At 33.3% G+C, this 17,068-nt stretch overlaps 1 protein-coding gene across 5 annotated transcripts in view; it reads right to left on the reverse strand.

Moving 5' to 3' along the window:
* Nucleotides 1–17,068, reverse strand: part of RAP1GDS1 (Rap1 GTPase-GDP dissociation stimulator 1) — a 150,514-nt gene that overhangs the window by 113,288 nt on the left and 20,158 nt on the right. For all 5 annotated transcript variants that reach the window (XM_081303970.1, XM_081303969.1, XM_081303968.1 and 2 more), the window contains exon 2: nucleotides 8,487–8,594. In XM_081303970.1, the coding sequence (XP_081160096.1) occupies nucleotides 8,487–8,594 (108 nt within the window). The remainder of the gene's footprint in view (nucleotides 1–8,486; nucleotides 8,595–17,068) is intronic.

Consider the following 17,068-nt stretch of genomic DNA (forward strand, 5'->3'; position numbering starts at 1 on the left):
CACCACATAAAAACAAACAAACAAAATAAAGATATTATAAAAATGGGAAAAGAGGTTTGAAGCCATAGCTATCTGTAGATGCAGAGTTATAAGGAACTCTAATGACACAATGTTAGGAAGACACAGCAGCACAAACCCATCATTTCTTCCCTAGAATAGTTTAAAATGTACTCCTTAGAGATAGTAAATGAAAGCTGGAATTATAAATACTGAGGATGACAATTTTTTTCAGTGTATATGTGGTGTATAACATGATTTCAAATCACAATTTTTCTCTTATACATTTAATCTATGCTGAGAACCATCTTCCATTTTACACTGCTACAACAGAAGATCTGAGACTGGGTAATTTACAAAGAAGAGTGTTTGATCTCTTTGAATTCTGGAGCCTAAGAAGGATGTAGGACCTTCATATGTCAGAAGCTTTCTTGCTACATCATCCCAGAGCAAAACACAAAAGGGCAACAGAACACATACAAGAGAAAAAAGGGGCCAAACTCATCCTTTTACCAGGAAACCATCTCATGATGAACTTTGGGAAACATGTTCAAATTATAGCAGGAACACAAGCAGTTTTGCAAATTTAGTAATTTAGACAGCAAAAATAACACTCATTAGCTAAAATTAGCAAATTTACATCCTCTATCAAGTCTACAATCGCTAACCACGAACACCAGTGGAGGCTTGCCTATTAGAGACTACACATACTAAGATCCTTTTTTCCTCTCATGAAGTATATGCTTTCAAAGCATTATCAGCACCTAGTATCTCAGTTATTTCTTGCTTTTATTATTAATCTCATAACCTGTAAGATTTTCAAGATGGTCTTCCTCATTATCCCAATCAGATTCAAGCCTTTCCCTGCTACCTTTTCAACAAACTCCCAGATATATATTTGGATATACAGTCTTCTCTTTTCTGCTTCAGACTAAGCATACAAAACATAACTTGGATGCTCTATACTGCCTCTTCCTTAAAATCTAACCCTAGAATAATAAATTTAGGTTCTTACAAAAATATTCTCTTTTGATGAACAAGCCAATTATATTGTATATAAATACAATTATTATAATTATTTTGCTTGTAAGTTGCATTTTTTTAACACATCATTCTGGCTGGGTCTACTTTTAAACCCACTCTGTTCAGCCACTACCTATAATCTAGAAAATGCTGTCCTTTAAAGTGTCAATTAGAAATAAAGCATTTACTGAATTTCACTGAATTTTAAACAAGAGATTCAACATAGAAGCAATATTGCAAAAAACTATTAATGAGATCATTTACATTTTTTATACTTTTTGAAATGTGGCACCTAGTTTAAACTTACATCTCTCCAAATTCACACTAACCTTACTTCAAATGTTCAATAGTCATGTTGGAGCATGCCTACTATAGTAGACAGAATAAGCTTGGATAATTCTTCTGGAAGACTACAGTATTCCCTGGGTTATTCTATGTTTAATAATGTTTTTCTATAGCCTTAATACTTATTGAGTTGCGTGGTTCATTACAAAATTCCTGTTCCTTGAGTTACCTGAAAATTCTGCTAACACATCACTATGAAGAAGTCTGATGCCAATCTAACTTTCTTTTCTTATTAGATATTTTTCCCATTAAATTATTGTTATTTTTAAAGTCAGCTTTCACAAGTATCCTTTCAATGCATAGATTCAGATCTCCATTTACTTCCAAGAAATTTAATTTGGGGATTTTGTTTGTTTTGTTTTGTTTTTCAGGCAAAGGGATGGTGCTGGAGAATATTATGCTAAGCGAAGTAAGCCAATCCCAAAAAACTAAAGGCCAAATGTTTTCTCTGATTAGTGGATGCTTATCTGTGATGGGGGTTGGGGGGGGGGGCATGGAAAGAATGGAGGAACTTTGGTTGGGCAAAGGGGAGGGTGGGGTTGGGTTATGAGGATAGATAGGAAAGCTGGTGGAATGAGATGGACATTATTATCCTAGGTATGTACCAAATGGGGCATCTCTATGCCATGCACCATCAGATAATTGAAACGTTGCACTCCATTTGTGTACAATAAATTGAAATACATTCTGCTGTTATGTACAATTAAGTAGAACAAATAAAAAATTTTTTAAAAAGTTAGTTTAAATATTACCTATATGTCATTGTTTTATCTGTCTTCTTAAGGACTCCAATTGCAAGTATGTTACATCTTTTTGACTGTCTTCTATATTGATCATCTCTTATCTTTTGTTTTTATTTATCTACAAGGTTCTGATTTTTTAGTTTCTGAGTTAAGGGTTTTTATTTTTCATATCTGTGAAGACTTGTTTAAGGATGATTTTTAAAAGAGGTCATGATGTTCTGTTATTGATAACTGCTTCACAGATGATTCACCTTAGAAGTAAAAATTTTAATGGCTAAAATGTTTTGATTCTTTTCCTTCTTTTATTCTCCATTTTTCCTCAGAACACCTTTGATGTATCTCATCTCAAATTTCCCATTCAGTGTATAATTTTAATTTTCCTTAACTGTAAAACAAGTTATATGCAGTAAGAATAAAGATTTGAGATGAATACCTAGGGTTTTTGTTTGTTTCAGTTCAGAAACTCCCATTTCTAAACTGAAACCCAAGGGAGTAATAAGTGTCTTCTGATTTAATGGTTCTTAATTCTTCAGAACATGTAACCTCCCCTTCTTGCTTTTTGTCACCAAGTACACAAGAAGGAATGACTCCTATCCCCAATCCGATATTCTCCTGACCTGGCATATGGGGTCCTATGTACCTTAGGTAGCTAATACCCTAAACTGGCATTTGGGGTCGTATGTACTTTAGGTGGCTAATACCTTAAACTAATCTAAGGCTAGATCTTAGAATTTCTCTACCAGGGTAGGAGCTTACCTGTCTACAGGCAATTTTAATTTTTCTTGAACTTCTGAATCTCCATTTCTCCTCCTTTTTTTCCATGTTGTCATTGTAGTTTTGACAGAACTTTTCTAGAGTGATTTCTAAAGCTGAGTAAGCTAGATTTGAATTTTTTTTTATTCTGACTTCATCATCTCAGGCTTGTTTATTAGTTATAGTGAAGACATAGGTTATGCTTAGTTGGGTTTATTTGGCTGCTTTGTTGATCTGTTTGCATTTTGAGAGAGAATTTTTTGGAAAAATTCAGATTTAGGGGGCTACCACTATTACCTGGCAAACCAGGAGTCTCAATTTATCAAGAACTGTCAATGTATTTTAGTTAATGGCTTTAGTTGAGAGTTTTATATATTCTTAAAACATTATCTTTATTTGGTAAAAACTGAATCCTTGGTAATGTATCACCAGCACTAGTGATCAGCCTTCATGAACAATGAACACAAAGACTAAAAGAGGCACACAATACCAAAAAAATGTAAAGCAGGTAAACAACATAATGAATTTGGCCTGCAAAGGAAATACAGCACTTCTTGTGATGCATTTGATAACTTTAGGAAAGAAAAATCCATTCCATATATCACTATAAAAAAACAAAGTGAAATATAATCTTTCATTTCTCCAAACAGCAGCAATATTCCACATTCAGTAACTGCAAATTTAGCATGGCTATTGAAAAACAGTTCACAAATTTCAAAGTTCCTTACTTAGGAAGAAATAACAGCTACCCGGAGATAAATCTTTCAAAGATATTAAAGGCATAAAGCAGACTATAAGAAAATGATGATGGTTAGAAAAGATACATGGAGTAGTCCACAGGAGCAGCCCGTGTACACAATTATGATGCTTAGGACTGCAACCTAGGTGGGAGCAAAAGTCAATACAACAAATAAAATAAAAACTAAGGACTAGGAAACAACTTAAGGGCTAGAAAGTAAATTAAGAATTCTACAGCTACGTGAATACTATAAGGTGAGGAATGTGAACTAGAAATTAAGCTCTTTTTTCTTTAAAGAGAAGTAAAATTATAAAGAGAAGTAACGCTGTATCACAAAGTTGTTCTACAAAAAATAAACAATTACGTGATTCTTGAATGAACTAGGAATTGTCATCAGGTGAGACCTAAAAAAAGTTAAGAAGTTAACATACACAGGAAAATATGACTAAGGAAGACAATCTATTCTTCAGGAAGAATTTAAAGCTGTCCATGATCATGATGTCACTGCTTTATAGTTCCCCCAGCAAAGGGAATTTGGTCTCCATCCTTTAAAATGGAGTAAAATTAACAGAATTTTCCTTATGAATAGAGCATTAACTTTTCTTGCCTTTGGGACTTTAATGTAAGCTACTCATTTCGCTCACAGGGTGACTAAGATTCCTACTTCTAATGCTATCTCCTTTCTAAATGCTTAAGGAAGATAATAGGTGGCCTATTGTTTAAATTTTCTAAGCATGAGATAGTGTAACCATGCTGTAACCATGCTACGATTTAACAAGCATTTACTGGGAATCTTCTAACTATAATCTGAATCAAGAGAGACTAGAATAAACAGGCTGATTTCTTGGCTGGTGGCCCTCATATATTTACTAAAAACATTTTCAAAGTGAGATGTGAAGTATTTATATGAGTGAATGTATGCCTCATATTAATTTAGATCAGAGATTTATACAAAATGCTTGCTTAAATAAATATTGTCCACAAAATCTAGTAAGTATTCAAAACTTCTAACTTTTGTGTCTTATGATATACATATTATATTTAATGAGAAGGAGGGAAAGTAAGGAGGAAGGAGAGAAAAAAAAATCACTGTGAAATCATATATCAAAGTGAAATTTATAATTTCAGACTATGTTCATTTGTAATACACAATTCAAACACATTAAATTCACATGTAGATATTTGAAAATTGTTTTTCTTTCAGAAATATCCTATCCAATGACAAGTTAGATTATTAAATAAAATAAAATTTGAAGTTTAGATTTATATTACACATATATTACCATTTTATATTTGTATAAAATGGAGAAATTTTTGATCAGGTGCAATTCTGATGCAAAAAGTGATATTTTTAGTCAAAACACCTGGCACTAGGAAGAAATATGAAACTAGATCGCTGTAAAAAGGCAATATAGCTTCATCTAAGTTAAATCTAAATGTTTTATAATTTTACATTTAAGAAGATTGAGTGGCAATGGACCAATCATTTTACTAAAGAACAACTGCAGAGAAAGAAATACCTTACTAGTAAAGCCTTACCTTTTATGGTTTAAAAGCCAGATGCTAATTTTATAAAATATATCAAATAAATATATCAGTCTATATGTCAAGGGAAGAAAAGGCTTATCATTTTCTATTTTAAATTTTTTTTTTTTAGTTGTAGAGGGACACCATATCTTTATTTTCATTTATTTATCAAACCACAGGGCCTCACGCATGTGAGGCGAGCGCTCTACCACTGAGCTACAACCTCAGCCCTCATACTCTTCTTTAATAACAAAACTCTGAAACCATGTTAAAGAATAAGCAAAATTTAAGACATAATAACACTGAGCTCCTTAGAGCAACTTCTTATTCTATAAATTCAGAAAAAAAGCCTCACTTCACTCAGTATAATTTTTGTTAACTAAGAGTTTAAATTCAAACTATGGATTCTGCCACAGCAAGCCAAATAACTTTAAATCTGTTTCTTCTTGAACTATGACAATAGCACCTACCTCTTGAGACTACAGGAAAGATTAGATAACAGAGACCCTATCTTAGGGCCAACACACAGTAGGTGCTTTAATGACAGATTCAACTCTTGTCAAAGACTGAAAATCTGCACAAACTTCCTCCTCTATCTCATTCTTCTGCATCAGTAGTCTCAGACATAAGAACATTTATAAATTTTGTTTCCTATTAAGAAGATGTTTCTTTTGCTGTCTCCCTGGGAAGTCATTAGTTGAACCAGTAGTTTTGTTTTTATTAACACCTTATGGTTAAATGGCCTTAATATTTGTGATAAACAGTTTTAGGACCATTTTCAAAAATGGAGGTTCAATGCATAAGCCTACGGTAAGCCTGAAATTCAATCAAACAGTTACGCACTTCTCAATTGTTCTTGAATCTGTTCTTTAAAAAGCTATAAACCTTGGTGAGGGGAATGGGAAAATTAACAAGGAGAGAAATGAATTACAGTAGACGGGGTAGAGAGAGAAGATGTGAGGGAAGGGGAGGGGGGATAGTAGGGGATAGGAAAGGTAGCAGAATACAACAATTACTAATAGGGCATTATGTAAAATTGTGGATGTGTAACCGACGTGATTCTGTAATCTGCATTTGGGGTAAAATTAGGAGTTCATAACCCACTTCAATCTAATGTATGAAATATGATATGTCAAGAGCTTTATAATGTTGTGAACAACCAATAAAAAAAAAAAGGAAAAAAAAGCTATAAACTTTTCCTTCCTTTATTTCCTTCATTTTCCTTTTCATCTCTCTGCCTTCTGATCTCCTCAAAGGAGAAACAGCAACCTTCCACATGTGACCAAGATCACTTAATTTCCTTCAGCTTCTAAAGCAAATGATCCATTTATAATCTTCTTTTTCCCTAACACACAGAAAAAAATAGGCACTGAAAACATAAAGTTATTAAAAAAAAAATCCTCTTCAAAAGAAAAAATTTGAATTACTTAATTTTCTTAGGCTCGTTGTTATTATGTAAAGTTGCCTACATAGGCACGTGTAAAACTTGTTATGTGATATATCGTATCTACATCAGGGCTATTCAAAGGAACTTTCTATGAAAAATAATATTTGTTTGTTTTTGTGGTATTATAGATTGAATACAGGGGTGCTTCAACCCTGAGCTATTTCCTTAGTCCTTTTTATTCTTTATTTTGAGACAGGGTCTTGCTAAGTTGTCCAAGCTGGCCTTAAGTTTGCAATCCTCCTGCCTCAGCCTCCTGAGTAGCTGGGATTAAAAGTATGCACTACTACACATGGCAAAGGAACCTCATTTTTAATTTTATTAGACATAAATAATCACATTTTTACTATAATGGACAACCAGCGTTAAGACACTTCTTTCCTTTTTTCTTAACTTTCTCCAAGCTTATCTACATGCTGTTATTGCACTTGATCTTAGCCAAAAGGCCGAAAAGCGATCTACATGCTATATTGAACTGTTTCAAACTCTTTACTAAGATTAAATAGCTTGACAGTTACAATCTCAAAAGCAAAGAGAATTACTAAAAAGCAGTTTTCAAAGCTAGTTTTAAAGTATGTTTCTTTATGAAGAGTACTATAATCAATCATTTTAGATTTTCTAGTCATAGTTTACTAAAAAAGAAAAAAAAAAAAAAAAACAAATAACACACATGTCTGAGTCCCTGAATCTGAAACCTAACAATATATACTCTCCCCTGGATTCTTTTTCAGCTACATAGTTAGTGCCAGAATAACAGAATGGCATAATTAAATACCAGTACAACTAAGCAGAATTAAGGGAACAAATGTTTCATTTCATACCTGTCCTATTCACTGTGAAACAAAATTAGTGAACAAAAATATAAGTCAAAAGTAATAATTCAATATGTTAGTCAATGAAGAATTATGTGATTTCTATCTCTAGTATTATTTACCCCAACACCAAACACCAAGCCTTACTTTAAAAGTTTTAAAGGTTGGTTGGCTGGTTGGTCTGCTTATTTCGTACTGAGTATTGAAACCAGGAATACTTTACCTCTGAGCTACATTCCCAATCTCTGTCTTTCTTTAAAATTTTTTATTTTGAGACATGGTCTTTTTAAATTGCTTAGGGCGTCACTGAGTTGCTGAGGGTTGCCTTCCAGATCATCACTAGGATTATAGACATGTGCCACCACATCTGGCTCAAGGGATTTTTGGTTGACTGCTAGTGGTTCTTTCCAATTAAATCTATGCATACATATTGTTGTTGTAATTGTTAGATACCAGGAATTGAACCCAAGCATGCTCAAACACTGAGCCACATTCCCAGCCCTTTTTAATTTTTATTTTGAGACGGGGTCTCACTAAGTGGCTTAGGGCCTTGCTAAGTGCTCAGGCTGGCCTTGAAATTATGATTCTCTTGAACCACTGAGATTACAGACAAGGGCCACCATGCCTGGCTGCATACATGTTATTTTAAAATAAAATTATTCTAAAAGGTAGACCATAAGATCTCAGGAAAAAACTGTTAAGTGTTTCAAGCTCTCCTTTCTGATTCTTCTTTCTCTCCCTACATATAACAAAGTCTTTTTTTAAAAGCGAAAATGTAGGTGTTAAAAAAAAAAAAAAACAACTATGATGCTTATCTGTTGGGAATAAAATAATAGCCTCACTCTGAGACTGGCATAAATGTCATTACTACCAAATCAATTCCTCCTTTCTCTGCCTATCAGTTTGGCTTTGAGCAGACTGGGGGTGGGGGGTAGGTAGGAGGAGGAAATATTTAAAACAATCTCAGTATTCAGGGATAGAATTCAAAAGAATTCAAATTATGTGAAAACAAGTTATGTGCTTAACTACATACCAATTTTTGAACCACTGCTGATGTGATTTTTGTTGTTGTTTGAAATTTGAGTGAGCATAATGAAACTTACTGTTTTGAGCCAGGGCTTGAAGCAGACAATCCAAGCATCCTTCCAAACTATCTTCAGTCCTGTCAACAGCTGTTATCTTCAATTTCTTTAAGGTATCACTGAGATTATCTGTTTATAGAAAAAAAATACAAGTACATTTCACTAACCTTATGATCACCATACTACCTAAGATTCCTATTTGAACAAATATACCAAATTATGGATTGATGACAAAACATGTGCATTTTGCATTATAAAGTTGCATTCTTCTTCTAAATTATATGTTGGTTCCTCTAACCAGATTCTCAAAACCCCTTTACATTATTAAAAATTACTGAGGATCCCAACAATATTTCATTTACATTATTTCTATTGATGTTTAAATTATTTTAAAAAATCAAAACTGAAACTTTCAAAGATTTACAAACTAATCTATTTAAATATAAAATTATAAACCTTATTTCATGCTAACACAATTAGCATTTTAAATGAAAAACAACTGTATTTCCAAAACAAAAAAGAATTTAGTAAGAGCGATAATGTTTTAAAAGTTTACAAATTTCTCCATGTGGTTCAGTAGAAAATAACTGAATTCTCCTATCTGCTTCTATATTCAATCTTTTATAATGTGTTATTTTGATTGCATAGATGAAAAAATTCCCTTAGTTTCACATACATGCACAGTTGGAAAACAGGACATTATTTGATAGCCCTTTCAGGTAATTATGGATATTCTTTGATACTATACCAAAACTTGATAGGTGCTAGTTTTTTAAAAGTTAGTTTCCATGTGAAATCTCAAACAATATCCATGAACATTTTCAACTGTTAGAATAAAATCCATTGCCTCTTACATTTAGAATCTTTTATGCATAAAAGACAATATATTATCAAGCATTAGTCCTTTAGAAAATTGAGTTATACATCTTCTAATTACTGACATGTTTGTCTCATTGTACTATCTCAAAATCTCACACTTGTTGATATTAACACTACTCTATTTCTAAAACAACCTTAAGTATTGAAAAGATGTCAAGCTTAAGGTGATGCAAGTTTTCCAAAATTCTAGTTTTCTCCTGAAAACTTCAGTTTAACACCAGCAACAAATACTACCAAGGTTTTCTTCCTTAAATGATAAATTGAATTTATTTATTTGTGAAAAAATGTCTGCCAAGCCAAAAACCAATTTATCAATTCTCTCAAATAAAAAATGATATTCTATGGGGAAAAAAGTACTTCCATCAGTTCACAATTCAAAAACAGCACAAGTGATTTTCTTCACAACTGTCAGTTTTCACAATGCAAAGATTATGCACCCTTCCAATTTTATCCCACAGAATATTTTTTAAATGCATCCTCAAAAGGTTTTGAGGTTTTAAAATATATTTTTTCCTACCCTACCAGGGATATTCTTCAAGTAAAACTGGTATTTTTCTTTTAATTTTAAGTTTATAATAGAAAAGAATATAGTAACTACCAGTACAATCTGGTGTTGCTACCCTGATTGATGCATACTAAAGCATCAGCAGTTTTTTAAATCCATAATTGTTTTTGTACCATTGTCAGTGCAAATATCAACACAATGAAAAAGACAAATAATGTTCTAAGCAAATAGTTCTGACCTCAAGGGTCTCAAAATAGGATACCCAAGAACCCTGGGTTTGCTGTTTTCACTCATCTCTAAGTAAGGTACACATTTTAATAGATTTCTGTACATTGATAGCTCATGACAATTTTAAAAATCTGATGAAATTCTATTATAAAGGAAGAGAATTCTTGAATCTGCTTTTTTCCCCTGGGAAAAAACAGATTTAAAAATTCACATCAAATAATACTAACATCCTCTAGTTATGCCTAATAAAGTCTCTAATGTAGCAATCCTAAACCGACTCTTACTTAAAAACCTCATGCTATCATTCACAACCAAGGTTAGTATGTTATTTCCTTAAAAGGACCAGACAGTTTTGAGAAACTGATCTTTTTCTAAAGAAAAAGAAAACTATATCCACATGTATCTCTTATCCCTTATAAGCTAAAAGAAGTTGTAGGACATCATATTTCAAGTATACTTGTTCACTAGTATTAAGTAGATATTAAGTTGATTTTTTAAATGTATAACACATAAGTTCATATTTTAAAAATAAAAAAAGTAATTATCACAACACTGATGAAAATTAAGACAATGTAGCCAAATGATAGCAATTTATCAAAACTATCAGTCAAGAAGTTATAAAATCAAGACTTATTGATGGGCTATGGATTAGCTGATTGGTAGTGTGCTTGCCTTCAAGCATGAGGTCCTAATTCCATTCCTGAGCAGTACAAAACCAACCAAATACACAAAAAGTCTATTGAATATTTTTCTATGCTTAAAATGTACTGTTTTATCTGGTCTGCACAATAAGCCTAAGGTAGAATATAAGTGTATCCTTATACTCATTTTACTTGTCTAAGCACTGCTTATTTGATCTGTACAAAACCCTAAGGTAGACTGTACTAGTATTTGATTCCTTTTACTCTTATAGAGTTTATAAAGGAAGACATAGGAAGAGAGATAATTTCTCCCCCAAATCACACAGTTAGTAGAAAGCCAAGATTCAAGGTAAATCAAAGCACTGACTGCAGGGTACATTCTCTTAACCCATATGCCCTACTGTTTCCCTTATGTACTTACCAAGTACCAATTTGTTAATTACCATATTAGATTATACTAGAGAATATTTTGAAAATAAATATCTAAATGTAACACGTTACATTTATGAAGAAAAATCAATAAGAACAGTTTTAAAGAAATAATTTAAAATTGCAAAATACCGAGTAATGTAATATGTTAGAGTCATTCAATAAACATGAATTCACTGATTTTAAAATGCTGTTTCCATAGGGAAAAGATTACCTCTAGATAGAGAAGAGGGGTGGGAAGGAAAAGGAGGGAGAAGGGGAATTGCATGGATGGTGGAAGGAGACCCTCATCATTATACAAAATACATGTATGAAGATGTGAATTCGGTGTATACAGAGATATGATTAATTGTGGTATAAAGGTGTATTAAGAATTGTAAGGCAATAATAATAATAATAATAGAGCTCATGTAAAAAAATAAAGAAAAAAGAAAATGCTCAGTTTCAAACATAACCTTTGATCCTGTTTTCTCTCTGCTATCTCCTACTAAGTAAAAATGTCTCCTTAGATATTTCATCACCATGACAAACTGAGCAGGTCCCAGGTTAAATTTATCATCTTCTCTCTAATTTATTCTCCCAAGTTGCTTTCTAATTTATCATAAGTACCTCCATGCCCCACCTTGCAGACAACCTATATGTTGGCACCTGGTGTCTTTAATTCATCCCATCCCCAATGCTCTGAGCTTGATATCCCTATCATCAAGTTTCAGTCTACCTGTCATCAAGTCAGAGACCACCCAAGCACATTCCACCTATAGTCTTCTCCCTTTTTCTTAACCCTCCAGGGTCACTCCTAACATATGCACCCAACCTTCACAATACTATTCACAACTTGTAATTTTTAAATATTAATTGTTAATATATATTCCCCTACTATAATGTATGGGCAGTTATTTATCATAGTCACTGCACTACACCTATCACTGAGCACACATAAGGTGTCCACTAAACATTCATTACATGAATTGAGTGACTAAGGAGATAAACTCATTTTCAGAAAGGGTCTAGGTACTATCCTCTGTATCACATACTCAAGAGTCAAAGTATTCCAATAGGGCAAGAATGGAAAATGTTACTTGTTAGTACTTACTGTGCACTCCATAGTATTAGAAATAGTCTTAGATTTTAGGATAGGAAGATATCACTAAAGTTAATTTGGGCATTTAGGAGTATAAAATATTATAATTAAAATCTACATAAAAATATTCATTTAAAAAAATTCCTAATCAGTAAAAATGTAATCTAAGAAAATAATTATTCACCTATTAGTCATATGAAAACTTTTTAGGGATAGTTCATTAAATTCCTCATTAGACAACCAAAGCCATCAACAGAACAAATTTAATATAGTAGTTTAAATGAACTAACAGGTCAGTACCTAAAAGAAATTTTACCATGAATCTATTAAATAGTGTTAGAATTTTCCATATCTTGATTACAAGAGTACATCTGTCAAAAGTCATCCAGTAGTACATTTAAAATCTATGCATTTTAGTGTATGTGACTTATATCTCAATTTTAAAATAGCATATTGGAAAATAAAATGAATAGGGGAAAAATTCCTTTCTCACTGGCCTTAAGCTTCCCCATGGAGAAATTTCTGTCAGTGACATTCCCAGCCTTTTCTTCCTCCTTCCTTGACAATTGCTCCTCCTGCCCCCTTCCTCAGAAGAGGAATAACTTATGGGATTAAAAAATTAAGAAGAAGGTCGATGATGTAATATGCACCTGTAGACTCTGCTACTCAGGAGCCTGAGGCAGGAGGATCACTTGAGCCCAGGAGTTTCAGACCAGTCTGGGCAACACAGTAAGATCCCATCTCAAAAAGTAAATAGATGGATAGACAGATGAAGGATGAAGAGACAACATGAAAAGTTCTGTTCCTTCTGGATTTCTATTCTTGCAAAAGGAGCAAGAATTTCTGTTCCTCCCTACCTTTGGCTGTCCAGCTATGCCAGTGACAAAACTGGTAAATATGTAATTCAGCAGTGATCAGCAATTCTATATGACATACTAATATATGATATGTATCCATTTTAAAGCAGATATTCTAAATTCTAGCAAATGATTCCTTTGCTTATAATTCCAGTGTTCTGAACTTGGGTAAGGAACAGAGGGCATTTCCCCCCCTTTTTATGGAATAACTTTTGGACTCCTCCAAACCATGACAGTAAATTTGTCATGAATCCGTACCATGAAAATTATTTTTCACCTAAATCTGTATTTTGCATTTGCTTAATTTAAGATACTAGAACTGTTCAATGAAAATTTCTCAGCCTCTAGCTAGCAGTGAGGCAGTAAGTAGAGAAAGAAAAGGATAATGTCCATGGAAGGTTTCAACATAAAGTGCTTTTCCCCTCTTTTAATTTTGTAGGGCTTTTCGTTTGCATTTGCAATGCTGGGGCCTTGTGCATGCTAGGCAAGTGTAGCTCAATCACTGAGCTACACCCCCAAAGAAGTATTAATAACAAAAACAAATTATGTTTTCTTAAAATATCTCTTTCCAGGACAACATAAGACTTGACTTCAAGCAAAGTTGACTTGGTCATTAATTCCGAGTCCCCTACTTCTTAATTGATTAATTGCTTCTAAAGTCACAATCTAACCAAGTCCTCTGAAACTCTCACAATTTCTCTAGCCAAAGTCTAAAATGATCTACACACAAAAACCAATAGATTTTCTTTCTTTTTTTTTATTTATTGTTGGTCGTTCAAAACATTACATAGTTCTTAATATATCATATTTCACAGTTTGATTCAAGTGGGTTATGAACTCCCATTTTTACCCCGTATACAGATTGCTGTATCACATCAGTTACACTTCCATTGATTGACATACTGCCATTCTAGTGTCTGATGTATTCTGCTGTCTATCCTATTCTCTATTATCCCCCTTCCCCTCCCCTCCCCTCCCCTCCCCTTTTCTCTCTCTACCCCCTCTACTGTAAATCATTTCTTCCACTTGTATTATTCTTCTCTTACCCCTCCTTTCCTCTTATATGTAATTTTGTATAACCCTGAGGATCACCTTCCATTTCCATGCGATTTTCCTCAATCATTTTATTTGGTATTTTTACAGCAATTGTGATCCTCCTTTCCATTTCTGAAGCACTTTTAACTTCACAAATGCCAGTCTCTGAACACTTTTGTTCTTGGACATCTTCACCAGCTTCCCTTCTCTTTCTTTCCCCTTAATGTTAGCATGACCTCAGTTCTGCCTGAGTAACATCACATACATCAGAGTGATGATGTATTTCCTTCTGTCCCTCCTTCCTATATCCAGCTGGACAGACTACTTGCTTTTATCTACTCATTAATATAACGAATAGCCACAGTTTAGGCCTTGTTACATTTGGCTAAAATCTGACTGCTGGTAACTTCTAATAAACCTGGTTAAGTGTTTTCCAGAAATCCCTGTTAAAGACACAGCTATACTTTTCTACTAGAAATTTCAAAGAACCTTCCCAAGCCTTCTTCCCTTTCATAATACTGTATGACATTAAGCACCAGAGTCTTTTTATCTTCCAAACTCTCTCATCTCTAAACCAGAAACTGAAAATTATTCATTAGTCAGTGTGTGTTTATTACCATCAAAGGGTTTTAATAAGACCTAAATTTCTACAGTTATCAATTCCTCTCTTAATATCAATCTAAAAAAACTGATTGAAAAATCAGGCTATTTTAATATTTAATAACTTGACTGTAAGTAAGATCATCAAATGAACTTGATCATCACCATCATCAAATGAACTTGATTATAAGCAAAAGACTGTTCGAAAGGACCAGTTTCAATATAAGGTAGTGTCATGGTAAGTTAATAAATCTTTTAATTCTTTATGTTATCTGTGGTATTTTCTACTTTATCTTCTTGACATCAACCAGAAATGATAGCTGTATTTTCGAAGTTGTTCGATCTACAATATAATGTTTTAAAATGTTAATAAACTCTTATCATTTTATTACATGCTAGGTGAATGGATGGATGGAAAGGTGTGTGTCATCTTTGGACAACTACTTTATATTTAATGATTAAAAACACACAGGAGCTGGGCTCAGTGGCACATGCCTGTAAATCCCAGTGGTTTGGGAGGCTAAGGCAGGAGAGCCACAAGTTCAAGGGCAGCCTCAGCAACTTAGTGAGATCCTGTCTCAAAATAAAAAATAAAAAGGGTTAGGGGATATGGTTCTGTGGCTTAAGGGTTAAGTGTTCCAGGTTCAATCCCCAGTGCAAAACAAAAACAACAACAACAAAAAAAAAAAAAAAAAAAAAAAAAAAAAAAAAAAACTACCAAAGCTAGCAAATACAGGACAAAAACTGCTAACTGAGCTTGTGAAAGTTCAAGGCCTATTTAATTCCCTCTTCAAACATCACTATTCCCCACCTAAATCTATAGCCATTCACTAATAGCAATATACTTTAAAAAGAGATTAAAAATTTCTTACTGTTGAAGCTAATATAATTTTTATGTAACTATCTAGTAACAAACCTTTCCTGACATCATTATCCACATCAAATGTAAAAGAAAAATTATTTCTGTACTAATGTGGTTTTCAAACACCTAGAATGTAATCAATACATTAATGAAGTAATTTCTTTTTTTTTAAAGATAGAGAGGAGAGAGAGAGAGAGAGAGAGAGAGAGAGAGAGAGAGAGAGAGAGAGAATTTTTTAATATTTATTTTTTAGTTATCGGCGGACACAACATCTTTGTTTGTATGTGGTGCTGAGGATCGAACCCGGGCCGCACGCATGCCAGGCGAGCGCGCTACCGCTTGAGCCACATCCCCAGCCCCTAATGAAGTAATTTCAAAGTGAATGACATTAAGTCAATCTGGGGCACCTGGCTTAAGGAGACAGAAATAATAACAACTTCCCATGAATATTATATTTCACTTATCTAAAGGGTTTGATATCTGACAGAGTGAAGCTATTTTAAAAACATTGTCTTGTGAAGTAGGAAAAAATAATTGTTTTGTAAGCAAGACAAGTAGAAAACACTGTATTTAAAAATTGTGAAATATTCAGTTTAATTATGCTATAATTCAGTTTCTATTTATTTCTGTTTAATATATGTTTACAGAGATGGTCCTAAATCAGTCTGAGCCAAAAATCTTTTAATAAATTAACCTAACTTCTCTTCTGTTAAACTGTACTACATGTAAGGGAAAACAACTTTTATTTCTTTCCTTTAGGGAACTTCTCCTAGCTGAGGAAGTTAAAGACCAAGAATGGATTTAAGTCTTCCCTGATTATTACATCCTCCCCCCATTTTAATATAAATTTTAAATTCTCTAAGTTACCTTTTAAAATTAGAATGAGTACACAAATAAAGAATAACTCAGAACCTTTGTCTACTTTCCCAACTTCTTCTATCCATCTAGGCTAGAACTTCAGAAACATGTCCTTGCCCGAACATATCACTACTCTTTCAAAATCTACAGTGGTTTACTAACTGCCTAATGCAAACTGTGTTTGCATAAAAACCAAGAGCCTCAACTAATATTATACCCTCATCTCTCTTTACTTTGTCACACATTATGCACATCAGTACCACTAGGTGTTTTCCCAGGCACCCCTCCATTTTTACAAATGTGCAAATTAATTTCTTTCTGTTTAAAAAGTCTCTCTGTGCATTCTCCTCCTAATAGAATAACTATTACTCTGCAAAGTCAGCCAATAAACACAAATTCTTACATGAAACCCTCTGTTGTTCTTGCAGTCTGATCATACCCTTTCTTTTCCCATATTTTGTTTATACCTCAATTATAACACTGATTTCACTGTTTTCTACATTACTACAAGCATTCAAGTCAGGGTTCACCATAACCAAACAACTCACAGACAGAAAATGTAGCAAATTTTAGAGGTTAAAAATGCAGTCCCTGATAGTCCATCTGGGCTTCAGTTCTGGCTCCACAT

This window comes from Spermophilus citellus (assembly GCF_964194105.1).
Source record: "Spermophilus citellus genome assembly, chromosome: 8".
In the NCBI taxonomy this organism is placed as follows: Eukaryota; Metazoa; Chordata; class Mammalia; order Rodentia; family Sciuridae; genus Spermophilus; species Spermophilus citellus.